We start from the raw sequence: 27,500 nt of genomic DNA, 5'->3' as shown, positions 1-27,500 counted from the left end.
GCTCCGCCTGCCGCGCTCGGGAGCTCCATCAGATCATGGAGATGGGTTAGACATAAAGAATCAGTTGACTTCCTGGATGTGCCTTTTTTTTACCTTTCTTTCCTCTAATACTTCTTTTTTTCCCATCCTTTGTTCGCTTTAGACCCCGAGGCCGCCTGCTTGGAGAACTACCCCATCCACACCATCGCGGGCCTGCTTAAACGTTGGCTCCGAGAGCTGCCTGATCCCCTCATGACGTTTTGTCTATATAAGGACTTCCTCCATGCCGTGGGTGAGTCCATATTCATCTGTTGTTCTTTTGTTACCTTTCTGTGTCAATACAGAGCCATGATAATGTCTTAATTCCACCACTGTATATATCGGTATCTGTTGATATCGGAATCGGTAATTAAGAGTTGGACAATATTGGATATCGGCTAAAAAGCCATTATCGGAGGTCTCTGTTATTGCCCACTTTAGAGTGTTTAATAGTCAAACCAACAACAATAGTTATGTTATGTTAGTGTTGATGAGGCCAAACTAGCTAAGTGTGCACTGACTACACTGTTACACCAGTTAATAAACTCTTATGTCATAAAAAAACAGATCAGTGAGACTTGGGACTTGAGACAAAGCAGTTTCCTTTCAAAGTGACATCTTGACCTCACTTGCTGCCATTCACTGGCCTGAGTGTATTAATAATAATAATTATAATAATATTAGTAATAATAATAATAATGAATTACGTTTGTAACGCACTTTACATTTGTTAAAATCTCAAAGTGCTACAAAGTTTAAAAAAAAAGGTAAAAAATAAAAATAGAGAGTTAGAATATCCATCCATCCATCCATCCATATTCTACAGCTTATTCCCTTCGGGGTTATGGGGGTGCTGGAGCCTATCTCAGTCAGCGGGGTACACCCTGGACAAGTCACCACCTCATCACATAATATTTAAATGGAAATAAAAACATGAAAAACACCAGATAAACACTAGATAAAACAGAAACATGGATAAAATAGAAATAAAAACATGAAAAACACTAGATAAAACAGAAATATAGATAAAATAGAAACAAAAACATGAAAAACACTAGATAAAAGAGAAACAGATCAAATAAAAATAAAAACATGAAAAACACTAGATAAAACAGAAACATTGATGAAATAGAAATAAAAACACTAGATAAAACAGAAACATAGATAAAATAGAAATAAAAACAAGAAATAAAAACATGAAAAAATGTAGATAAACACTAGATACAACAGAAACAGATAAAAATAGAAATAAAAACATGAAAAACACTAAATAAAACCGAAACATGGATAAAATAGAAATAAAAACATGAAAAACACTAGATAAAACAGAAACATAGATAAAATACAAAAACATGAAAACACAAGATAAAACAAACATAGATAAAATAGAAATGAAAACACTAGATAAAACAGAAACATTGATAAAATAGAAATAAAAACATGAAAAACACTAGATAAAATAGAAATAAAAACTTGAAAAACACTAAAACAGAAATAAAACTTGAAAAACACTCGATAAAACAGAAACATTGATAAAATAGAAATAAAAACATGAAAAACACTAGATAAAATAGAAACATTGATAAAATAGAAATAAAAACATGAAAAACACTAAATAAAACAGAAACATTGATGAAATAGAAATAAAAACACTAGATAAAACAGAAACATAGATAAAATTAAAAAATAAAAAGCTTAGAAATAAAAACATGAAAAACACTCGATAGACACTAGACACAACAGAAACAGATAAAATAGAAATAAAAACATGAAAAACACCAGATAAACACTAGATTAAACAGAAACATAGATAAAATACAAATAAAAACATGAAAAACACTAGATAAAACAGAAACATTGATAAAATAAAAATAAAAACATGAAAAACACCAGATAAACTCTAGATATAAATGAAAATATGAAAATCACTAGATAAAACAGAAACATAGATAAAATAGAAATAAAAACATGAAAAACACCAGATAAACACTAAAAAAACAGAAACAGATAAAATGAAAATAAAAACATGAAGAACACTAGATAAAACAGAAACATAGATAAAATAGAAATAAAAACATGAGACACTAGATAAAACAGAAACATTGATCAAATAGAAATAAAAACATGAAAAACACCAGATAAACACTAGATATAAATAAAAATATGAAAAACACTAGAGAAAACAGAAACAGATAAAATAGAAATAAAAACATGAAAAACACCAGGTAAACACTAAAAAAAACAGAAACAGATCAAATGAAAATAAAAACATGAAAAACACTAGATAAAACAGAAACATAAATAAAATAGAAATAAAAATATGAACAACACTAGATAAAACGGAAACATAGATAAAATAGAAATAAAAACATGAACAACACTAGATAAAACAGATAAAACACCAGATAAACGCTAGATAAAACAGACACATAGAGAAAATAGAAATAAAAACTTTAGAAATAAAAACATGAAAAACACTAGATAAAACAGAAACATAGATAAAATAGAAATAAAAACATGAAAAACACTAGATAAAACAGAAAAATTGATTAAAATACAAATAAAAACACTGGATAAAACCAAAACATTGATTAAAATAGAAAAAAAAACACGAGATAAAACAGAAACATAGATAAAATAGAAATAATAACTTTAGAAATAAAAACATGAAAAAACACTAGATAAAACAGAAACATGGATAAAATAGAAATAAAAACATGAAGGCGGTGTACACCCTGGACAAGTCGCTATCTCATGACAGGGTCAACACAGATAAGACAACATTCACATTCACACTCTAGGGACCGTTTAGTGTTGCCAATCAACCTATCCCCAGGTGCAAGAAATAATAACTTTAGAAATAAAAACATGAAAAATCTCTATAAAGTAAAACAAATAAGGTTTTATGCCTTTTCTGTCAAAGATAACTTTGTTTTTTATAGTAAAACTGAAATATTTAGATAGATAGTACTTTGATTTTTTCAGCAAAATTCCTTCATTTAGCAATTAAAGTCCTCAAAGATCAATAATGCAGGACACCGTTGATTTTAATTATTTCATATTTTTGAGTAATCACAGTGAAAAGTTAAATAAAATCCTACAAAATATATTTGAGATTCGAAAGGTTCCCCACTCATAAAGCGATGCATTTTTTTTTTTTTTTTTTTACATTTAACACTTAAATTTTAAGATCAACTTCCGAAATATCTGTCGATTTTAAGTTTGAACTATTATTTTTTATGCTCTGTCAAAACGTTGATGTTTTCCCACATAAAACATTTTAAAGTGATCATTTTTAAGTAATAATTCATTATAACGGATTTTTCTGTCCTTTTTTTTTTTTTTTGAGCAATGGAAAAAAAAAATAAAATAAAGACAAAAGGAAAAAAAACTGCCTGCATGGCAGCTTTGTGTCAACATTGCCACTTTTTCTCATTAGATTTCACTTTATTCCACTTTTTTTTAAATGTTTTTTTTTTTTTTTTGCAATACTATCATTTTTGCAGAATGTGTGGCGGGCCATTAAACGATTAGCTGCGGGCCGCACTTTGGACACCCCTGCTGTACACTATTTGTTTGTCTCATCTTGAACGGGTTTGCGCTGACAACAAAGTTTTGTTGTACTTGTGCAATAACAATAAAGACCTATCCTATCCTATCCTGGATAAAAGCTGTGCTAAAAATGTGGATTTTTAGTCCCTTCTTAAAACACATGCTGTATTGCAGCGTGTGAGGTTAACGCCTTCAACTATTCTAGTCCATGCAGTCTGACGGATGTGTGCTTAATCTTTTGTGTGGTGCAGAACTTCCAGAGAGGTCAGAGAGGATAAGGGCGGTGTACCAAAAGGTTGATGATCTTCCTCTGGCCAATTACAACACACTGGAGCGACTTATCTTCCATCTGGTCAGGTACATGCATGTACACTTCCTGTTATGGTGTGTACAAACCCCGTTTCCATATGAGTTGGGAAATTGTGTTAGATGTAAATATAAACAGAATACAATGATTTGCAAATCCCTTTCAACCCATATTCAGTTGAATATGCTACAAAGACAACATATTTGATGTTCAAACTGATAAACATTTTTTTTGTTTTTTCGCAAATAATCATTAACTTTAGAATTTGGGGCCAGCAACACGTGACAAAGAAGTTGGGAAAGGTGGCAATAAATACTGATAAAGTTGAGGAATGCTCATCAAACACTTATATGGAACATCCCACAGGTGTGCAGGCTAATTGGGAACAGGTGGGTGCCATGATTGGATATAAAAGCAGCTTCCATGAAATGCTAAGTAATTCACAAACAAGGATGGGGCGAGGTACACCCCTTTGTAAGCAAATTGTTGAACAGTTCTAGAACAACATTTCTCAACGAGCTATTGCTAGGAATTTAAGGATTTTACCATCTACGGTCTGTAAAATCATCAAAAAGTTCAGAGAATCTGGAGAAATCACTGCACGTAAGCGATGATATTACGGACTTTTGATCCCTCAGGAGGTACTGCATCAAAATCCGACATCAGTGTGTAAAGGATATCACCACATGGGGCTCAGGAACACTTCATAAAACCACTGTCAGTAACTACAGTTGGTTGCTACATCTGTAAGTGCAAGTTAAAACTCTACTATGCAAAGCCAAAACCATTTATCAACAACACCCTGAAACGCCGCCGGCTTGGCTGGCCCCGAGCTCACCTAAGATGGACTGATGCAAAGTGGAAAGGTGTTCTGTGGTCTGACGAGTCCACATTTCAAATTATATTTGGAAACAGAGGACATAGTGTCCTCCAGAACAAAGAGGAAATTAACCATTCGGATTGTTATAGGCGCAAAGTTTAAAAAACAGCATCTGTGATGGTATGGGGGTGCATTAGTGCCCAAGGCATGGGTAACTTACACATCTGTGAAGGCACCATTAATGCTGAAAGGTACATACAGGTTTTGGAGCAACATATGTTGTCATCCAAGCAACGTTATCATGGACGCCCCTGCTTATTTCAGCAAGTAAATTGCCAAGCCACGTGTTACAACAGCGTGGCTTCGTAGTAAAAGAGTGCTGCTACTATCCTGGCCCGCTTGCAGTCTAGACCTGTCTCCCATGGAAAATGTGTGGCGCATTAAGAAGTGTAAAATACGACAGCGGAGACCCCGGACTGTTAAACCACTGAAGCTCAACATAAAACAAGAATGGGAAAGAATTCCACTTTGCAAGCTTCAACAATTAGTTTCCTCAGTTCCTAAAAGTTTATTGAGTGTTGTTAAAAGAAAAGGTGATGTAACACAGTGGTGAACATGCCTTTTCCCAACTACTTTGGGAAAAGTAGTTGGGAAAACTACTGCAAAAGTAGTTGCAGCCATGAAATTCCAAGTTAATGATTATTTGCAAAAAAAAATAAAGTTTATGAGTTTGAACATCAAATATCTTGTCTTTGTAGTGCATTCATCTGAATATGGGTTGAAAAGGATTTGCAAATCATTGTATTCCGCCCGATTGTAGCGGAGATAGGCGCCAGCGCCCCCCGCAACCCCGAAAGGGAATAAGCGGTAGAAAATGGATGGATGGATGTATTCCGTTTATATTTACATCTAACACAATTTCCCAACTCATATGGAAACTGGGTTTGTATTTTACAACTGATCATAAACAACTCACCATAGCGTCCAATATGCGACGTCCAAATAATATTTGAACGGGTTTTGCCGCAGGGTGGCGAACGAGGAAGACCACAACAAGATGTCACCAAACTCTCTCGCCATTGTCTTCGCCCCCTGCATCCTGCGCTCTCCTGACTCGGACGACCCCTTCCTGGGAATGAAGGACGTGGGAAAGACGACGATGTGAGTATTTCACTTCCCTAAGATGCGTTAAATCCTACATGCTGACATTTGGTGTTCAATCAATCAATCAATGTTTACTTATGTAGCCCTAAATCACGAGTGTCTCAAAGGGCTGCACAAGCCACTACGTCATCCTCGGCTCAGATCCCACATCAGGGCAAGGAAAATCTCAACCCAATGGGATGACAATGAGAAACCTTGGAGGGGACCGCAGATGTGGGGACCCTCCCAATGGACATTGAGTGGATCTAACATAATATTGTGAGAGTCCAGTCCATAGTGGATCTAGCAGAATAGTGTGAGAGTCCAGTCCATAGTGGATCCAACATAATAGTGTGAGTTCAGTCCATAGTGGATCTCACATAATAGTGAGAGTCCAGTCTATAGTGGATCCAACATAATAGTGTGAGTTCAGTCCATAGTGGATCTAACATAATAGTGAGAGTCCAGTCTATAGTGGTTCTAACATAATATTGTGAGAGTCCAGTCTATAGTGGATCTAACATAATAGTGAGAGTCCAGTCCATAGTGGATCTAACATAATATTGTGTGAGTCCAGTCCATAGTGGATCTAACATAATATTGTGAGAGTCCAGTCCATAGTGGATCTAACATAATGGTGTGAGAGTCCAGTCCATAGTGGATCCAACATAATAGTGTGAGTTCAGTCCATAGTGGATCTCACATAATAGTGAGAGTCCAGTCTATAGTGGATCCAACATAATAGTGTGAGTTCAGTCCATAATGGAGCTAACATAATAGTGAGAGTCCAGTCTATAGTGGTTCTAACATAATATTGTGAGAGTCCAGTCTATAGTGGATCTAACATAATAGTGAGAGTCCAGTCTATAGTGGATCTAACATAATATTGTGTGAGTCCAGTCCATAGTGGATCTAACATAATATTGTGAGAGTCCAGTCCATAGTGGATCTAACATAATATTGTGAGAGTCCAGTCGATAGTAGATCTAACATAATAGTGAGAGTCCAGTCCATAGTGGATCTAACATAATAGTGTGAGAGTCCAGTCCATAGTAGATCCAACATAATAGTGAGAATCCAGTCCATAGTGGATCTAACATGATAGTGGGAGAGTCCAGTCCATAGTGGACCTAGTAAATAGTGTGAGAGTCCAATCCATAGTGGATTTAGTAAATAGTGTGAGAGTCCAGTCTATAGTGGAGCCAACATAAGTGTAAGAGTCCAGTCCATAGTGGATCTAACATAATAGTGTGGGAGTCCAGTCCATAGTGGCTCTAGTAAATAGTGTGAGAATCCAGTCCATAGTGGATACAACATAATAGTGTGAGAGTCCAATCCCTAGTGGATCTAACATAATAGTGTGAAAGTCAGTCCATAATGGATCTAGTTAATAGTGTGAGAGTCCAGTCCATAGTGGATGCAACATAAGTGCGAGAGTCCAGTCCATAGTGGATCTAACATAATAGTGTGAGAGTCCAGTCCATAGTGGATCTAACATAATAGTAAGAGTCCAGTCCATAGTTGATCTAATAGTGGGCCCAGCAGGAGATTCTTGAGTGGATACAGGTCAGCATGCACAGACGAGTGGTCCACCCTCTGAACAGCCAGCACTTCCTCCATGGCCACCGGACCTGTGCCCCCCCTCTCCTTTCTCCACAAGAAAGAGGGGGGGCAGAGGAGAAAATAAATGGCAGATCAACTGGTCTAAAAGGGGGTCTATTTAATGACTAGAGTATACAAATGAGTTTTAAGATGGGACTTAAATGCTTCTACTGAGGTAGCATCTCTAACTGTTACTGGTAGAACATTCCAGAGTACTGGAGCCCCAATAGAAAACGCTCTATAGCCCGCAGACTTTTTTTGGGCTCTGGGAATCACCAATAAGCCGGAGTCCTTTAAAGGCAGATTTTTTGCCGGGACATATGGTACAATACAATCAGCAAGATAGGATGGAGCTAGACCGTGTAGTATTTTATACGCAAGTAGTAAAACCTTAAAGTCACATCTTAAGTGCACAGGAAGCCAGTGCAGGTGAGCCAGTATCGGTATATATAGGTATATATGTATATAAAGGTATATACAGTATAGGTATATATATGCAGTGGGGCAAAAAAGTATTTAGTCAGCCACCGACTGTGCAAGTTCTCCCACTTAAAATGATGACAGAGGTCTGTAATTTTCATCATAGGTACACTTCAACTGTGAGAGACAGAATGTGGAAAAAAATCCAGGAATTCACATTGTAGGAATTTTAAAGAATTTATTTGTAATTTATGGTGGAAAATAAGTATTTGGTCAACCATTCAAAGCTCTCACTGATGGAAGGAGGTTTTGGCTCAAAATCTCACGATACATGGCCCCATTCATTCTTTCCTTAACACAGATCAATCGTCCTGTCCCCTTAGCAGAAAAACAGCCCCAAAGCATGATGTTTCCACCCCCATGCTTCACAGTAGGTATGGTGTTCTTGGGATGCAACTCAGTATTCTTCTTCCTCCAAACACGACCAGTTGAGTTTATACCAAAAAGTAACGTTTGTTACTTTGGTCCCAGCTCTCTGCAGGTCATTCACCAGGTCCCCCCATGTGGTTCTGGGATTTTTGCTCACCGTTCTCATGATCATTTTGACCCCACGGGATGAGATCTTGCCTGGAGCCCCAGATCGAGGGAGATTATCAGTGGTCTTGTATGTCTTCTATTTTCTGATAATTGCTCCCACAGTTGATTTTTTCACACCAAGCTGCTTGCCTATTGTAGATTCACTCTTCCTAGTCTGGTGCAAGTCTACAATTATTTTCCTGGTGTCCTTCGACAGCTCTTTGGTCTTGGCCATAGTGGAGTTTGGAGTCTGACTCTTTGAGGCTGTGGACAGGTGTCTTTTATACAGATAACGAGTTCAAACAGGTTCCATTAATACAGGAAACGAGTGGAGGACAGAAGAGCTTCTTAAAGAAGAAGTTACAGGTCTGTGAGAGCCAGAGATCTTCCTTGTTTGAAGTGACCAAATATTCATTTTCCACCATAATTTACAAATACATTCTTTAAAATTCCTACAATGTGAATTTCTGGATTTTTTTTTCACATTCTGTCTCTCACAGTTGAAGTGTAACTATGATAAATTTTACAGACCTCTGTCATCATTTTAAGTGGGAGAACTTGCACAATCGGTGGCTGACTAAATACTTTTTTGCCCCACTGTATATATCAAATGTTCTGATTGTTATCAAAAGTTTAGGAGCTGCATTTTGTACCAACTGTAATCTTTTCATGCGAGACAAGTGTTTTCCCACTTGTGTGCAGGTGCGTAGAGATCCTCATCTCGGAGCAGTTACGACGCTACAAGGAAAAGTTGCAGAACATTCAGGAGCTGGAATACGCCGAGGCCTTGGCTGTCAATCAGCTCAAACTGAAAAGGCAAAACACGGTAAAGACCACCGCTCATTAAGGCTCCTATTCTCCCGTTTGCGCTTAAGTGTGTTTTTTTACACACTTGAAGTTACGCACCTTCCTCTTCGTCTTGCCATGATGCCTTTTTTTAAAAGGTTGCGTGACAAGTGTGGAGTTTTGTGAAGTGAAGTGAATTATATTTATATAGCGCTTTTCTCTAGTGACTCAAAGTGCTTTACATAGTGAAACCCAATATCGAAGTTACATTTAAACCAATGTGGGTGGCACTGGGAGCAGGTGGGTCAAGTGTCTTGCCCAAGGACACAACGGCAGTGACTATGATGGCAGAAGCGGGGATTGAACCTGCAACCCTCAAGTTGCTGGCACGGCCACTCTACCAACCGAGCTAAACCGGTTGGTAGCTAACACTTGTGAATGTCATTAAAATCCATGACAAATTTGAAATAGCTTGTCACATGAACGAGTGTTGTCATGGTGATGTAGTGTATCCAGTCGCCATCAAAAGTTGACATACACTTGAGTGTTTCCCCCAGGAAATGTGTTAGTTAAGGTGGGGACTCTCCAGGGGGAGGGGACCGGGGAAGGGGGTGCGTGGGTGTAGGGATCGGTTTTAACTCGGCCTGTCGCCACCTCGTCGCTGCCACCACAGCCTGGGGGGGGGCAATAGACTACAGACTGTGGTGAAGTAGGCCGGCTTCTTCGCGTGAAGAAGCCTACAACTTTTGCTTGTGTTTTCCGCTCCATTTGCTGAATGGCAATATACGATATATATCTCGATATTTTGTCCGTAAAGTAAAACCAAAACATTCCTAGTTACCTGCGATAATGAAAATATGACTAACAATTTCTAATTCTAATTAATAGCTTACTGTTAATAAGCGTTTGAAAAAAATAGTTAAAAGTAGGGCCACATGCTGACATATGCTCAGCTCTATCAATGGGTTGTACTTGTATAGCGCTTTTCTACCTTCAAGGTACTCAAAGCGCTTTGACACTACTTCCACATTTACCCATTCACACACACATTCACACACTGATGGAGGGAGCTGCCATGCAAGGCGCCAACCAGCACTCATCAGGAGCAAGGGTGAAGTGTCTTGCTCAGGACACAACGGACGTGACGAAGTTGGTACTAGGTGGGATTTGAACCAGGGACCCTCGGGTTGCGCACGGCCACTCTCCCACTGCGCCACGCCGTCCCATCCATCCATCCATCCATCCATTTCTATTGCGTGTCCCTTTTGGGGGTCTCTGCTTGATTTATTACAGCATTCGGGAAGCCTATAGTTGATTTTTATCATGTAAATGTTATATTTTTATCAACATGTGATAGCATTTAAAACCCTGCCATTCAAAACTAGTCTGCTACATTACTATGATAAATGTAACTATAGCTGAAAAAATAGTACGATAGCAATAGGAGAGACTATTCATCCCTGAACATGTAGGCTTTATGATGCACTTACATTATTATATCAACTATCAGAGACAGAAACTCTTCATTTAACATAATGTCCTTTTTTTGCTGCTTCAACACAGCTCAATCAACACAGAAAAGGGTAAAGTGAAATATCTTAGTTTTTAACTGTAAGTCAGTAATGCTTGTCTTTCTCTCAAACAGGCAGGGTTTTGCTGTCCGTAACATTCACGCGCACAGTGAGCTAACGTTACGCTAATAGCTAATTCGCCTTCACCTCAAGGACTGCGAGCGAGCTGAGCTGCCGCTTGTTTCTGGACTAACATCTAGTGATGTTACTAGTCGTTGACTGGGAGGTGTTTATTATCATTTGGGGAGAGTCTGCTGTCATACCTGCTAAACACCTTTCTGCTCACTCTATGTTACATGCGCTCTGAATACACACTGCTGATTGGCTGTTACCACTCTGCGTGTAACCAATCAGATGGTTGTGTGGGTGGGACAATGCTGGGTGCTGCAGAGACATACTGACAAAGGCAGACGCAGAACTAAGCAGAGCAGCTTTTTAAGACTTTTTTTTTTGGTTAAGGTTTTAGTTGTTAAGGCGGCGGCCTCTTGGCTGTCTAGAGTTTCCAATCATTTCTACAACTCTTGTGTTTTTTGTGATGTAGTGATTGGAACACGTACTTGCTGGTCACAAAAAACATTCATGAATTTTGCTTCTTTTATGAATTTATTATGGCTTTACTGCAATAAGGCGCCTTTGGTAGCCATCCACAAGTTTCTGCTTGAATTGTTGACCACCAAAATGTTCTGACATGGACTTGTTTCTTCAGCATTGTCCATACGGGAAGGTCATTCTAAAACCTTCATTTTAGCCTGAGGAGTGGTCAAAAGTTCAACCTAAGCATTAAATACCTTTTTACCTGCACGCTGCCTCCCGCTGTTTCCGACATCTTCAAAGCAATTAGCTACCGGCTGCCACCTACCAATATGGAAGAGTATTACACGGTTACTCTGCTGAGCTCTAGACAGCCCCGACACTCAACAACAACACATTACTGGTTTGCAAAAAATATTTTTAACCCAAATAGGTGAAATTAGATCATCTCCCACGGCATACCAGAGTGTATCTCACGGCACACTAGTGTGCCGCAGCACGGTGGTTGAAAAACACTGGACTACAGCGTCGGACTACAATAATGGACTGGCACATAGATCTTCGGGTAAATTTTTACTAATTGTGGAGACATCTACTGATAGGGAAAAACGTTGCAAATTGGGCAATTTCCAGACAGCTCCTTTGGAAGAATTTTGAAGGAAGGCAAGATTGTTTTCTAAATATGTCCACCATACCACCATGGGGGATTCTTTTTATTTATTTATTTATTTATTTGTCATAAGAAAGGGAGTTTTTTGGGGGGTTGGTGCACTAATTGTAAGTCTATCTTGTGTTTTTTATTTTGATCTAATAAAAAAAAAAAATACAATAATAATAAATTCTTCTATGGCCCGGTACGAATCATGCCGCGGCCCGGTGGTTGGGGACCACTGCATTAGATGACCATAGTTACTAATTATATGACCATAGTAACTCATTAGATGACCATACTAACTAATTGGATGACCATAGTAGCTCATTAGATGACCTTAGTAACTAATTATATGACCATAGTAACTAATTATATGACCATAGTAACTCATTAGATGACCATAGTAACTAATTACATGACCATAGTTACTAATTATATGACGATAGTAACTCATTAGATGACCATACTAACTAATTGGATGACCATTGTAGCTCATTAGATGACCTTAGTAACTAATTATATGACCATAGTAACTAATTATATGACCATAGTAACTCATTAGATGACCATAGTATGTCATTAGATTACCATAGTAACTCATTACTTGACCATAGTAACTCATTAGATGACCATAGTAACTCATTAGATGACCATAGTATGTCATTAGATTACCATAGTAACTCATTACTTGACCATAGTAACTCATTAGATGACCATAGTAACTCATTAGATGACCATAGTAACTCATTAGATGACCATAGTAACTCATTAGATGACCATAGTAACTATTTATATGACCATAGTAACTCATTAGATGACCATAGTAACTCATTAGATGGCCATAATAACTCATTAGATGGCCATAGTAACTCATTAGATGACCATAGTAACTATTTATATGACCATAGTAACTCATTAGATGACCATAGTAACTCATTAGATGACCATAGTAACTAATTAGATGACCGTAGTAACTCATTAGATGACCATAGTAACTATTTAGATGACCATAGTAACTATTTAGATGACCATAGTAACTATTTAGATGACCATAGTAACTCATTAGATGACCATAGTAACTCATTAGATGACCATAGTAACTCATTAGATGACCTTAGTAACTCATTAGATGACCATAGTAACTCATTAGATGACCATAGTAACTCATTAGATGACCATAGTAACTCATTAGATGACCATAGTAACTCATTAGATGGCCTTACTAACTCATTAGATGACCATAGTAACTCATTAGATCACCATAGTAACTCATTAGATGGCCTTACTAACTCATTAAATGACCATAGTAACTCATTAAATGACCATAGTAACTCATTAGATGACCATAGTAACTCATTAGATGACCATAGTAACTCATTAGATGACCAGAGTAACTAATTAGATGACCATAGTAACTCATTAGATGACCAAAGTAACTCGTTATATGACCAAAGTAACTCGTTATATGACCATAGTAACTCATTAGATGACCATAGTAACTGATTAGATGACCAAAGTAACTCGTTATATGACCATAGTAACTCATTAGATGACCATAGTAACTGTTTAGATGACCATAGTAACTCATTAGATGACCTTAGTAACTCATTAGATGACCATAGTAACTCATTAGATGACCAAAGTAACTCATTAGACCATAGTAACTCATTAGATGACCATAGTAACTCATTAGATGACCAAAGTAACTCATTAGATGACCAAAGTAACTCGTTATATGACCATAGTATTTGATTAGATGACCATAGTAACTCATTAGATGACCATACTAACTAATTAGATGACCATTGTAACTCATTAGATGACCTTAGTAACTCATTAGATGGCCTTACTAACTCATTAAATGACCATATTAACTCATTAGATGACCATAGTAACTCATTAGACCATAGTAACTCATTAGATGACCATAGTAACTCATTAGATGACCATCGTAACTAATTAGATGACCATTGTAACTCATTAGATGACCAAAGTAACTCATTAGATGACCAAAGTAACTCATTAGATGACCGTAGTAACTCATTAGATGACCGTAGTAACTCATTAGATGACCATACTAACTAATTAGATGACCATACTAACTAATTAGATGACCATAGTAACTCATTAGATGACCATAGTAACTCATTAGATGACCATTGTAACTCATTAGATGACCTTAGTAACTCATTAGATGACCATAGTAACTCATTAGATGACCGTAGTAACTCATTAGATGACCGTAGTAACTCATTAGATGACCGTAGTAACTCATTAGATGACCATACTAACTAATTAGATGACCATACTAACTAATTAGATGACCATTGTAACTCATTAGATGACCTTAGTAACTCATTAGATGACCATAGTAACTCATTAGATGACCGTAGTAACTCATTAGATGACCGTAGTAACTCATTAGATGACCGTAGTAACTCATTAGATGACCGTAGTAACTCATTAGATGACCGTACTAACTAATTAGATGACCATACTAACTAATTAGATGACCATACTAACTAATTAGATGACCATACTAACTAATTAGATGGCCGTAGTAACTCATTAGATGACCGTAGTAACTCATTAGATGACCGTAGTAACTCATTAGATGACCATAGTAACTAATTAGATGACCATAGTAACTCATTAGATGACCATAGTAACTCATTAGATGACCATAGTAACTCATTAGATGACCAAAGTAACTCATTAGACCATAGTAACTCATTAGATGACCATAGTAACTCATTAGATGACCAAAGTAACTCATTAGATGACCAAAGTAACTCGTTATATGACCATAGTATTTGATTAGATGACCATAGTAACTCATTAGATGACCATAGTAACTCATTAGATGACCATAGTAACTCATTAGATGACCATAGTAACTCATTAGATGACCATAGTAACTAGTATATCATGCAAAAGCACAGATTCCAACCATTGAAAGACTTAGTATAGTTGAAGACTTCCGGTCATGAGAAAACAATACTGCACATCATAAAGGCAGCTACACTTTCCATCTTAAATATCTATAACAATTATTTGGGAATGTCCAGATTGAAAAGCTGAAGCATGCGGCCCCGGGCCTTAATTTTCCCAGGTCTGCTTCCGGCAAAACATCTTCTAAGACAATCTGAACAATCCAACTGCTTCCCTCGTCTCTGCAGGTTGTAGAAAAACCTTCCGAGTTGAACATTCCGGACCAAACTGATTCGGAGGAGATTACTCTGATTGACAGAATCAAGTCCATCAAGCAAGAAAAGTAAGAGAAAAAACTTCTTAGATCGCCTCGCTCGGTGTTTTGATGTGTGCACTTTGCCAGGCTGGACCTGGCCTGCAGGCTACCCGACCTGGAGCAGGAGAACTCGGACAATGAAATCCTGGACTCTTCCTCGTCCATGAGCACCGAGAGTCTTGATGACCGTCTGGGCAGTCTGGACTCGGAGGGTCACTGAGGAGGTAAGGTGTTCTGGGCTTTATAGATGCTTTTTACTCCGCTTTGCTGCTGTGGGAGCAGGTCTTCCCCTGCATGGGCTGCATCTGCACAACTTTCTCATGTTTGTCCTTTTAGTGAATGAAAATAATCTGCAGGAAGTTCACTTCACGTAAATGTGCTCATCTCTTGCCCACTTCTTGTCTTTCACATTAAAAACCTCTAAAGGCCTAGTGGCCACATGTGTGGACAACACCTTTTAGCTCTTGTGTACACTAATGAATTGGGGTCTTATGGCCTCTTATGTGGACACTTATACTGCCATCTGGTGGTGTCAGAAGAGTATAACATACAAACCCCGTTTCCATATGAGTTGGGAAATTGTGTTAGATGTAAATATAAACAGAATACAATGATTTGTAAATCATTTTCAACCCATATTCAGTTGAATATGCTACAAAGACAACATATTTGATGTTCAAACTCATAAACATGTTTTTTTTGCAAATAATCATTAACTTTAGAATTTGATGCCAGCAACACGTGACAGAGAAGTTGGGAAAGGTGGCAATAAATACTGATAAAGTTGAGGAATGCTCATCAAACACTTATTTGGAACATCCCACAGGTGTGCAGGCTAATTGGGAACAGGTGGGTGCCATGATTGGCTATAAAAACAGCTTCCCCAAAAAATGCTCAGTCTTTCACAAGAAGGGATGGGGCAAGGTACACCACTTTGTCCACAACTGCGTGAGCAAATAGTCAAACAGTTTAAGAACAACGTTTCTCAAAGTGCAATTGCAAGAAATTTAGGGATTTCAACATCTACGCTCCATAATATCATCAAAAGGTTCAGAGAATCTGGAGAAATCACTCCCCGTAAGCGGCATGGCCGGAAACCAACATTAAATGACCGTGACCTTCGATCCCTCAGACGGCACTGTATCAAAAACCGACATCAATCTCTAAAGGATATCACCACATGGGTTCAGGAACACTTCATAAAACCACTGTCACTAAATAGAGTTGGTCGCTACATCTGTAAGTGCAAGTTAAAACTCTACTATGCAAAGCAAAAGCCATTTATCAACAACATCCAGAAAAGCCGCCGACGTCTCCGGGCCTAAGATATTCTAAGATGGACTGATGCAAAGTGGAAAAGTGTTCTGTGGTCTGACGAGTCCACAATTAAAATTATTTTTGGAAATATTGGACATTGTGTCATCTGGTCCATAGGGGAAGCAAACCATCCAGACTGTTATCGACGCAAAGATCAAAAGGGTGGTATGGGGGTGCATTAGTGCCCAAGGCATGGGTAACTTACACATCTGTGAAGGCACCATTAATGCTGAAAGGTACATACAGGTTTTGGAACAACATATGCTGCCATCTAAGCGCCGTCTTTTTCATGGACGCCCCTGCTTATTTCAGCAAAACAATGCACAGCCACATTCAGCATGTGTTGCAACAGCGTGGCTTCATAAAAAAAGAGTGCGGGTACTTTCCTGGCCCGCCTGCAGTCCAGACCTGTCTCCCATGGAAAATGTGTGGCGGATTATGAAGCGTAAAATACGACAGCGGAGACCCCGGACTGTTGAAGGACTGAAGCTCTACATAAAACAAGAATGGGAAAGAATTCCACTTTCAAAGCTTCAACAATTAGTTTCCTCAATTCCCAAACGTTTATGGAGTGTTGTTAAAAGAAAAGGTGATTTAACACAGTGGTGAACATGCCCTTTCCCAACTACTTTGACACCTGTTGCAGCCATGAAATTATAAGTTAATATTTGCAAAGTTTATGAGTTTGAACATCAAATATGTTGTCTTTATAGCATATTCAACTAAATATGGGTTGAAAATTATTTGCAAATCATTATATTCTGTTTATATTTACATCTAACACAATTTCCCAACTCAAATGGTAACAGGTCTTGTACTTTATTTGTATATTTTGTGTTTGCTTATTGGCATAATATCGCCTCATATCGTCAGTCAGAGCACCCTATTGAGTCATGTGGTGTGTGACTGCAGCAAACAACCCAACAACAACGACGCCCACGACTTTGAAGGATGCCACACATTCGTCTTATTGTCAACGGCTACACTTTCAGCAGGAATTTTGGCGACCTTGAAATTCCTTACGTCAACCAGGAGGAGGAAGACTCAACAATTGCAATCCCCTCAAGAGGTGTGCACTTTGTGTTGTAAAACCTTTACCATCTGGTCAGTGCTGCTATGGCAACGAGGTGATGTACTGTACTGTGTATTTAAGACTCGTTACCACGACGTCTGCATGTGATTTTACTACTATTTCAACATTGTATGTGCACCTTTTTTTTGTGTTAAGGTACCTATTTTGGAGGATAAAATAAAATATATATGTTTTCCTATTTCGTACATGGACAGCACCTATGGTACTGGTATGGACCAAAAACAAAAGGCTGATTACTGCACAAAAACAGTTGTCTAATTGTACATAGAGTAAGTTCACCTTGATGCCTTTGCTTATTTTGCTATGACTGATCCCTCACTTTTTTTTTAGAATGATATAATGTGCATTTGTTCATTTTGCCCACGTATGCATGCCGCTACAGGAACTTTGTATAAAGCCTGCATATTGGGAAACAAACTAGATTTTGACCTGTTGCTTAAAATAAACTGACCATTTACAATTTCCTCTTTTTCTGCTTTTCTGCAGCAGTATAGTTAATCCATCTGTCAGGTCCAAACACTGATGACATCTATTAAAACAAGACAAGAAGCAATGAATTAAATGGAGACAGAATTAAATTTGGCTCAATTGAGGAGAGCACGTCTGAGCTGTACTCTTGTACAGCCTCCGTCACGTAAGATCGTACGCCTCCTCTGTGGCAATCATTGGTACTTTAACTTTTTTTTTATTCGGACTTTCCCTGATTACATGGCAACAGCTGTTTCTAAGGGACAGGGGTCGTAAACAGCCATCGCCTTTGATTAAAACAGTTCAAATTAAAGGTCGTCAACAGTTCATAGAAGAGGTCGTAAAACTGTTCGAAGAAGAGGTTGCCTTGAGGGGAGCCAGGCCCTGATTCCTCTCTGCTTTGTAGTTCTTGGGTCAAGACAATACATTTCTGTTGATTACAATACATGAAAGAAATAGAACACTTTCATGTTGCTTCCCATCTTACACAAGCCTTCTTCTTGGTAGGTTCAAAGAAAGATTTTGTCTGCTCGCCGGAAGTTTTGTGGTGACTTGGATACAATTATTCTGACACCATCCGTCCATCCATCTTCCGCTTATCCAAGGACGGGTCGCGGGGGCAGCAGCCTAAGCAGGGAAGCGGAGACTTTACTCTCCCCAGCCACTTTGTTCAGCTCTTCCCGGGGGGATCCCGGGGGGATCCCGAGGCGTTCTCAGGCCAGCCGGGAGACATAGTCTATCCAACGTGTCCTGGGTCCTCCTCGTGGACTCCTACCGGTCGGACGTGCCCTAAACACGTCCCTCGGGAGGCGTTCGGGTGGCATCCTGACCAGATGCCCGGACCACCTCATCCGCCTCCTCTCCATGTTGTACAGTTAAAGTACCAATGATTGTTACACACACACACACACACACACACACACACACACTAAGTGTGGTGAAATTTGTCCTCTGCATTTGACCCATCAACCTTGTTGACCCCCTGGGAGGTGAGGGGAGCCGTGAGCAGCAGCGGTGGTGTCAGGTTCAAACATTGCTGACATCTATTAAACAGACAAGAAGCAAGGAATCCTGCAGAGACAGAGTTAAATTTAGCTCAATGAGGAGAGACGTTTTGGGCTGTGTTCTCAGTTACTGAACCAACCTACATTTTTAAGGTAACAGTCCCACGTGCTCCTCTATTTATTTGGGAGGTCCTTGGTTACATCACTGAGGCCGCCTCGAAAAGGAGTGGTCACACATATCATACAAAACAGCTCCGGTACGCACAATACGTGACGGAATGTGCTGGGGGATTTGTGATTTCGCCTTGTCTCTGCTTCGTCTGCGTGCTGTCTTATCTGCGTTGGGGTCCTTGAAGTCTCCGGCTGTTAGTGAGCTAAGACAAACAAAATAATAATTTTTGGTGATTTAACCCCCAATTCCAACCCTTGATGTGGTAGAACATGGACGGATGGATGCTGATTGCCAAGCAAGAGGTAATGGCTCCCATTTTTATAGTCTTTGGTATGACTATCAGGACCTACCGAGCTCAGGGCGGACACTCTAACCACAAGGCCATGAGCAGGTCAGTATAATACACTTTATTACAGAAGCCTTTTTTGACATTGAATTCATGCAACTATATTTTTTTGCATTTAAATTTTGAGAAGTGAACACTTTTTTTACTTTAAAATATGCTAACAATATTTTCTCTTATTTGAAAAATGCCAGCAAAATGGGTGTTTTCAAATTCAGTGTAAAAAATGTTCAGTGCAGAAAGATTTGCTGCTTCAAAACGTGAAAATCACTTTGGGAAAATTAAGACTGAAATAATCGATGCTGTCTAAGAAGCAACCAATGATGTGTCGAGTTTTAAGTCACGTGACTTGGATCTGCCAAAGAGGCGGGGCATGCAATCTGCTGTGTGTGCTTGGATCCCTTTTTATAAACATTTTAAACTGGAAGTTGCTACGCATTAGTAAAAAAATTATAAATCCCCAAATTCCACAAAAAAGGATAAAAGCTGATCACACAATGAATGACTAATACTAAGACAAACTTTATTGATCCACAAGGGAAATTGTTCCACACAGTAGTTCAATTACAAAGGATGGAGAGGATAATGCAGGTATTAAGTAGACTAAAAATGTACCATAGTAGCAATATAAAATATAATTTATGTAATATATATATATATATATATGTATATATACTGTATATAATATATACTGATATATTATTAGATTATATTTTTATATAATATATACAATATATAACAAAGCCCAACTACCATGTACAATATTTCAGTATATGTAACAACTGCAGCAAGAACAAAAAAAAAATATATATATATACATATAAATATACACATATAATACATATACACATACATAATATAGATAAATATACATATATACACATATATGATGGATGGATGTGTATATAAACACATGTATATATGAGGGGCTTCACGGTGGCAGAGGGGTTAGTGCGTCTGCCTCACAATACGAAGGTCCTGCAGTCCTGGGTTCAATCCCAGGCTCGGGATCTTTCTGTGTGGAGTTTGCATGTTCTCCCCGTGAATGCGTGGGTTCCCTCCGGGTACTCCGGCTTCCTCCCACTTCCAAAGACATGCACCCGGGGATAGGTTGATTGGCAACACTAAATGGTCCCTAGTGTGTGAATGTGAGTGTGAATGTTGTCTGTCTATCTGTGTTGGCCCTGCGATGAGGTGGCGACTTGTCCAGGGTGTACCCCGCCTATATATACATATATGTGTATATATATATATATATATATATATATATATATATATATATATATATATATATATACATAAATGTGTATATACACTGTATACATATATATATATACATATATATATATATATAAACATATATATCAATCCATCCTTTTTCTACCACTTGTCCCTTTTGGGGTCATCGGGGGTCGCTGAAGCCTATCTCAGCTGCATTCTGGCGGAAGGCGTGGTACACCCTGCACAAGTCGCCACCTCTGACAGGATATATACATATCTACATATATATATAGTATATATATATATAGTACGTATATATATTTATATCAGGGTTTCCCACACATACATTTATTTGTGGCAGCCCGCCACAAATAAAAAAAAAAAAGTAGTTTTTTGTTTTTTTTCCGGCTTTTGACTCACTCGACCGCTCATAAAACCAATGGGAATCTGTCTGTTAATGGAGCTTGTACTTACATATTATATAAAAATGTAAATATTATATAAATATGTACATAAAGTGTTGTAATTATATTCCAACTCTGCGTTCTTCTTGGTCATCACCGCCACCGCCGCTGCCCCCCATCCTCCCCCTCCCCATCCCCACCACCGCCCGCTACACGACCGCACCACCACAAATAGATGCCTGACCTGTGGGAAACACTGTGTGTGTATATATATATATATAAATATATATATATATATATATGTCTTGATTGGATTATCCAGAGAATAGTGCTCGATACCGTAGTAGAGCGCAATATGTATGTGTGGGAAAAATCACAAGACTACTTCGTCTCTACAGAACTGTTTCATGAGGGGTTCCCTCAATCATCAGGAGATTTTTTTTTTCTTCCCCCCCCCCCCCCCCCCTCAAACTCCTGATGATTGAGGGAACCCCTCATGAAACAGTTCTGTAGAGACGAAGTAGTCCCTGTGATTTTTCCCACACCTACACACATATATATATATATATATATATATATATATATGTATACACGTATATGTGTGATGTTAATGTTGTGTTCTTGAGTGAGTTGATATTCAGCATTCCAATTGTTGTGAACGTAGCACGCCTGTTAGGTGATTGGCAAGAAGGAGGAAGCGTTGTTGCGGAAATGAGAAATGAGCATAGATGTGAATGTGGAAGGAAAGAGAAGTTGAGCTGTGTTAGTATAGGTTGCTCAATAAAAGTTTTAAAAAAGAGCGTCAGACTTTGTGTGCACTTCTTCTGAACGCTACAATATATATATATATACATATATGTGTGTGTGTGTGTGTGTGTATATATATATATATATGTGTATATATATATATATATTTATATATATATATATATATATACATATATATATACACACACACACACATCCCAGCGGGCCTTTAGAATATCTCCGTAATTCTGAGGTCTCAATGTTGGCAAGTACGGTAATATGATCAAACTTTCTTGTTTTTGTCAAAAGTCTAGCAGCCACATTGTGCACCAACTGTAATATTATCATGCTTGACATAGGACAGGGATGTCCAAAGTGCGACCCGGGGGCCATTTGCGGCCTGCAGCTAATTGTTTACCGGCCCGCCACACAATCTGGAAATGCCATCCATCCATCCATTTTTCTACCGCTTATTCCCTTTGGGGTCACAGGGGGTGCTGGTGCCTATCTCAGTTACAATCGGGCGGAAAGCGGGGTACACCCTGGACAAGTCGCCACCTCATCCCAGGGCCAACACAGATAGACAGACAACATTCACACACTAGGGACCATTTAGTGTTGCCAACCAACCTATCCCCAGGTGCATGTCTTTGGAGGTGGGAGGAAGCCGTAGTACCCGGAGGGAACCCACGCATTCACGGGGAGAACATGCAAACTCCACACAGAAAGATCCCGAGCCCGGGATTGAACCCCGACCCCTCAGGACCTTCGTATTGTGAGGCAGACGCACTAACCCCTCTGCCACTGTGAAGCCCCATTCTAGAAATGCTATTGCAAAAAAAAAAGAACATTAGAAATATTGGAATGAGGTGAAATCTAATGAGAAAAAGTTGCAATGTTGACACAAAGCTGCCATGCAGGCTGTGTTTTTTTTCTTTTTTCTTTATTTTACTGTGTAAGAACCATCTTTACCATGAATTGATTAACATGGACCCCGACTTAAACAAGTTGTAAAACTTATTCGGGTGTTACCATTTAGTGGTCAATTGTACGGAATATGTACTGTACTGTGCAATCTACTAATTACAAGATTCAATCAATCTATTTTTTTTTGTTTTTATTTTGCCATTGCTCAAAACAAAAAATAACAAAAAAAATCCATGTTATAATGAATTATTTTCAAAGCTCCAATTAGTTCAAACATTTCACTTTAAAATGTTTTATGTGGTAAATATTGCATATATTGTGCAGTTGCCATATAAAAACATAGTTTTCTTTGAGAAAAGAGCCAAAATCAAACAAAATAATAGTTCAAACGTAAAAATTGACTTGTGTTGAAAGTTTTGTTTTAAAAATGAATAAAAATATATCACTTCTGACAATCAAAATAATAGTTCAAACGTAAAATCGACAGATATATCTGAAGTTGATCTCGTAACTTATGTGTTGGAAGTAAAAGAAAAACCTAATACAAATGTGTCACTTTCTGAGTGGGGCACCTTTTGGATGCCAAATATATTTAGTGGTATTTTATTTATCTTTTCACTATGATTACTCAAAAAATATTAAAGAATCAAAATCAATGGTGTCCTGCATTATTGATCTTTTAGGGCTCTAATTACTAAATACTGCATATTTCAGTTTTACTATTAAAAAAACAAAGATGTTTTCGACAGAAATGCCATAAAACTTTTTTTTTTTTTTTTAAGTTGATATAGTGCAGGGGTCGGCAACCCAAAATGTTGAAAAAGCCATATTGCACCAAAAATACAATAACAAATCTGTCTGGAGCCGCAAAAAATTAAAGCCATATTACATTTAAGATAGTGTGTCATGAGATATAAATGGAATTATGAGGACTTAAAGGAAACTAAATGAGCTCAAATATATCTACAAATGAGGCAAAATGATGTAATATGTACATACAGCTAGCCTAAATAGCATGTTAGCATCGATTAGCTTGCAGTGACCAAATATGTCTGATTAGAACTCCACACAAGTCAATAACATCAACAAAACTCACCTTTGTACATTCATGCACAACGTTATAAGTTTGGTGGACAAAATGAGACAGAAAAAAAAGTGGCATAAAACACGTCTTAGAAAGTCGGAGAAAGTTATACATTTAAACAAACCACGGTGAGTTCAAGGACCGCCAAAATTAGTAGGACAAAACGGCGCTCGCCAATTACTCGAATCAGTGAAGCATGTTTAATATAAACAGTGTGCTTTATAACAATTAGGGAGGTTTGTGTCATGTTTGTCCTCCTACAGAAACCATATTAAAACAAAAAATATGTTTTTTTCCCGTCATTTCCATTTTTCGTATATTTTGGAAAAAGCTCCAGAGAGCCACTAGGGCGGCGCTAAAGAGCCGCGGGTTGCCGACCCCTGATATAGAGATTTACTGTAAGTGTTTAAATAAAAAATAATAATACAAATTTGACCTATTTTTAACATTTTATTAACTGAGACCCTTTATGGTCACCGGGTCCTGTAAAGTTAAAATAATGTTTAAAAATCCATATATTTTGTTATGGTTTGAAAATGAGAAATATCAAAATGCTTTAATTTTTTAGTGTGCGGCCCTCAGTGGAAAAAGTTTGGACACCCCTGACATAGTGAGACCCGAATATATTTATGTAACTTTAGACCAGGGGTCACCAACATTTTTGAAACCAAGAGCTACTTCTTGGGTACTGATTAATGCCAAGGGCTACCAGTTTGATACACACTTAAATAAATTGCCAGAAATAGCCAATTTGCTCAATTTATCTTTAATAAATACCCATTTTTATATATATATATAAAAATGGGTATTTCTGTCTGGCATTCAGTCGTACATTTTTTTTCCTTTTAGGGAAGGTTTTTTGTAGAGAATAAATGATGAAAAAAACATTTAAATGAAGGGTTTAAAAGAGGAAAAACAGGTAAAAAATGAAAAATAAATTTTGAAACATAGTATATCTTCAATTTCGACTCTTTAAAATTCAAAATTCAACCGAAAAAAATGAAGAGATGAACTAGCTAATTCGAATCTTTTTGAAAAAATTTAAAAAGGAATTTATGGAACATCATTAGTCATTTTTCCGGATTAAATTTTGATGACATGTTTTAAATAGGATTTTGTTGGAATATATAACAAATTGGACCAAGCTATATTTCTAACAAAGACAAATCGTTATTTCTTCTAGATTTTCCGGAACAAAAAATTTAAAAGAAATTCAAAAGACTTTGAAATAAGATTTAAATTTGATTCTATAGATTTGCCAGAATAATTTTTTTGTATTTTAATCATAATAAGTTTGAATAAATATTTCACAAATATTCTTTGCTGAAAAAACAGAAGCTAAAATAAAGAATAAAATTAAAATGTATTTAATATTCTTTACAATAAATAAATAAAAATTTTTAACATTGATTTCAATTGTTAGGAAAAAGAGGAAGGAATTTAAAAGGTAAAAAAGTATGTGTTTAAAAATCCTAAAATCATTTTTAAGGTTGTATTTTTTTCTCTAAAATTGTCTTTCTGAAAGTTCCATCCATCCATCCATTTCCTACCGCTTATTCCCTTTTGGGGTTGCGGGGGGGGGGGGGGGGGGGTCGCTGGCACCTATCTTAGCTACAATCGGGCGGAAGGCGGGTACACCCTGGACAAGTCGCCATCTCATCCCACCTCAGTAGAAGCATTTAAGTCTCACCTTAAAACTCATTTGTATACTCTAGCCTTTAAATAGACTCCCTTTTTAGACCAGTTGATCTGCCGTTTCTTTTCCTTTTCCTCTATGTCCCACTCTCCTTTGTGGAGGGGGTCCGGTCCGATCCGGTGGCCATGTACTGCTTGCCTGTGTATCGGCTGGGGACATATCTGTGCTGCTGATCCGCCTCCGCTTGGGATGGTTTCCTGCTGGCTCCGCTGTGAACGGGACTCTCGCTGCTGTGTTGGATCCGCTTTGGACTGGACTCTTGTGACTGTGTTGGATCCATTATGGATTGAACTTTCACAGTATCATGTTAGACCCGCTCGACATCCATTGCTTTCTTCCTCTCCAATGTCACCGACATCCCACTGGGTGTGAGTTTTCCTTGCCCTTATGTGGGCCTACCGAGGATGTCGTAGTGGTTTGTGCAGCCCTTTGGGACACTAGTGATTTAGGGATGTATAAGTAAACATTGATTGATTGATTGATTGATCCCAGGGCCAACACGGATAGACAGACAACATTCACACTCACATTCAAGCAAAGTAAAAAAAAAAAAAAAGTTTATTTAAACAAGTGAAGACCAAGTCTTCAAAATATTTTCTTGGATCTTCAAATTCTATTTGAGTTTTGTCTCTCTTAGAATTAAAAATGTCGAGCAAAGCGAGACCAGCTTGCTAGTAAATAAACCCAATTTAAAAAATAGAGGCAGCTCACTGGTAAGTGCTGCTATTTGAGCTATTTTTAGAACAGGCCAGCGGGCGACTCATCTGGTCCTTACGGGCGACCTGGTGCCCGCGGGCCCCGCGTTGGTGACCCCCTGCTTGAGGAAATGAACCGTCCTAGCCATATATGGCATTTCCGTCTCGTTACGCTTCGCCCGCCACCTCCAGCCAACGCCGCTGATTCCCCTTTCAGCCAATCAGAGGAAGTCTTACTAAACGTGCCCAATTGTCACCGGCCTTTGTAGAGCGAGGTGGGCGGAGCCCAGTTTGGTTCCGGAAAAGGTGGAGAAGGCTCGAAGCGAGGCGGAGACGAGAAAGGCTCATCTTCAGAACACTTTCACCAACATGAACTCTCCACATTTGTCGCCTCTTGACGCCGTTTAGTCGCCGCCGTGACCCGCTGACGCCCCAGCATGGACATAAGTTAACAATGACGGGGGAGAAAAAGAAGAAGAAGCGGCTGAACCGCAGCATTCTCCTGGCCAAGAAAATTATAATCAAAGATGGCGGAAGTGTGAGTTAAATATTCGCCTTTGCCGAAATATAAGTTGCTCTTTATGTGTTTGAAGCCATGGACGCTTCTTTGTTCTTTGTTGACATGTTTGTTTGCTCGCTGACGTCGGAGCTAGCGAGCTAATGGCTGCTAGCGGCCTTGCTGCTTTACACGTCATGTCTGCCAACTGCCGTGTGGGCTTTTTCCCACCTTTCAACCGCCTCACTTCTTGGTTAATGTTTAGTCGAGTGCAGGCATAATGGAGGAATAATGGGCACCAAAAAAAATTTAAGCTGGGTCCGAATTTTCCTGCCTATTACCCACGCAACATATCTTTACCTGCACTTTACCTACCTTCCCTGCATCCTGGGGTCGCACTGGTGCTTCTTTCTGTCACCCATAATGTTTGGTACAAAACTTTTGTTTTCTATCCATCCATCCATCTTCTTCCGCTTAGCTGAGGTCGGGTCGCGGGGGCAACAGCCTAAGCAGGGAAGCCCAGACTTCCCTCTCCCCAGCCACTTCGTCTAGCTCTTCCCGGGGGATCCCGAGGCGTTCCCAGGCCAGCCGGGAGACATAGTCTTCCC

At 38.5% G+C, this 27,500-nt stretch overlaps 2 protein-coding genes across 8 annotated transcripts in view; both read left to right on the top strand.

The window, feature by feature from the left end:
* myo9b (myosin IXb) overlaps window positions 1-18,095 on the top strand; it is a 138,618-nt gene extending 120,523 nt beyond the window's left edge. For 5 of the 7 annotated variants that reach the window (XM_061920830.1, XM_061920829.1, XM_061920834.1 and 2 more), the window contains 8 exons: window positions 1-45; window positions 143-271; window positions 3,822-3,927; window positions 5,727-5,858; window positions 9,141-9,264; window positions 15,158-15,252; window positions 15,313-15,449; window positions 17,455-18,095. The exon at window positions 1-45 is cut by the window's left edge and continues 148 nt beyond it. In XM_061920830.1, coding sequence (XP_061776814.1) covers window positions 1-45; window positions 143-271; window positions 3,822-3,927; window positions 5,727-5,858; window positions 9,141-9,264; window positions 15,158-15,252; window positions 15,313-15,445 — 764 coding nt within the window. In that variant the 3' untranslated portion in view covers window positions 15,446-15,449; window positions 17,455-18,095. Of the gene's footprint in view, window positions 46-142; window positions 272-3,821; window positions 3,928-5,726; window positions 5,859-9,140; window positions 9,265-15,157; window positions 15,253-15,312; window positions 15,450-17,415 lie in introns of all 7 variants that reach the window. The other 2 variants (XM_061920833.1, XM_061920832.1) reach the window with 2 other exon arrangements.
* Window positions 18,096-26,670: 8,575 nt separating this feature from the next.
* Window positions 26,671-27,500, top strand: part of mfsd14a2 (major facilitator superfamily domain containing 14A2) — a 54,363-nt gene continuing 53,533 nt past the window's right edge. Inside the window, exon 1 of the mRNA XM_061920827.1 lies at window positions 26,671-26,934. Within this exon, the coding sequence (XP_061776811.1) occupies window positions 26,851-26,934 (84 nt within the window). The 5' untranslated portion in view covers window positions 26,671-26,850. The remainder of the gene's footprint in view (window positions 26,935-27,500) is intronic.

Source organism: Nerophis ophidion, linkage group LG14 (genome assembly GCF_033978795.1).
Source record: "Nerophis ophidion isolate RoL-2023_Sa linkage group LG14, RoL_Noph_v1.0, whole genome shotgun sequence".
Classification (NCBI taxonomy): Eukaryota; Metazoa; Chordata; class Actinopteri; order Syngnathiformes; family Syngnathidae; genus Nerophis; species Nerophis ophidion.
Note: the sequence above shows the minus strand (reverse complement) of the source record. Positions and strands in the feature narration are given on the sequence as shown.